The 756-nt window shown below is 41.0% G+C and overlaps 1 protein-coding gene across 1 annotated transcript; it reads right to left on the reverse strand.

Annotated features, from left to right (window-relative positions):
• Positions 1 to 66: 66 nt before the first annotated feature.
• Positions 67 to 750, reverse strand: LOC110034488 (myosin-binding protein 7-like). Its single transcript, XM_020738745.1, has one exon. The coding sequence runs from the start codon at positions 699 to 701 to the stop codon at positions 135 to 137; it is 567 nt and encodes a 188-aa protein (XP_020594404.1). The 5' UTR covers positions 702 to 750; the 3' UTR covers positions 67 to 134.
• Between the last annotated feature and the right edge of the window lie 6 nt (positions 751 to 756).

Genomic DNA, 756 nt, shown 5'->3' on the forward strand with positions numbered 1-756 from the left:
ATACACAATATAATCAAAATTGTAGAATAAATAAAGTTATTTGAATATATTTAACACTTTCCCCAGGTCAATATTAATCGTAAATTTTTCTTAGCTTCACAGCAGCATGTTGAACTAATAACCTAAATAAACTTTCAAATATAGAACCAGGCAACAAGTAAATTGAAAAAGCTTACTTTGATTAAAGACAAAATGGAAAAAACTCCAAACAAAGATCGGTTCTTCTTCACGATTGTCCTTTCTGGCTTCACCTCTTTGCAAAGATGCTGTGCAATCTCCCTGAGAAGCACAATCTGCGCCTTCTCTGTCCTCATTGAAATGATTGCCTGCCTCATTGATTCCCTGTCTGCTTCCAGAGCCCCCAGCCTCATGTAAAGCTTCTTTATATCACCTTCATCTGTTTCTCCTCGATCAAATTGGCCCTTTTGATCACTCTCTTCCTTCAACCTTGAGCGAATCAATTCCTCATCCTCGTTTTCATCAATAACTGTAGCACCATGAACTGCATCTATTGTGTAGATTCGATCAGTCTCGTCATCTTCCTCCTCTCCATTTCGATCAACCATAGTTGACGATTCTTGTGGCATCACAGAGTCCACAGCAGAGGAATGGCAATGATTCCCCGAAGGTGGATTGAAGATGTTGACATCAGCTCCATAGGGGGTCTTCTCCAGCATGTATATTCGCTGCTCAAGATTCATGGTCTCATCATCAAAGGAAGCTGCCACACCACAGCGCAAGGGAGGATAGCGGACG

This window comes from Phalaenopsis equestris, unplaced genomic scaffold, assembly GCF_001263595.1.
Source record: "Phalaenopsis equestris unplaced genomic scaffold, ASM126359v1 Scaffold188684, whole genome shotgun sequence".
NCBI lineage: Eukaryota > Viridiplantae > Streptophyta > Magnoliopsida > Asparagales > Orchidaceae > Phalaenopsis > Phalaenopsis equestris.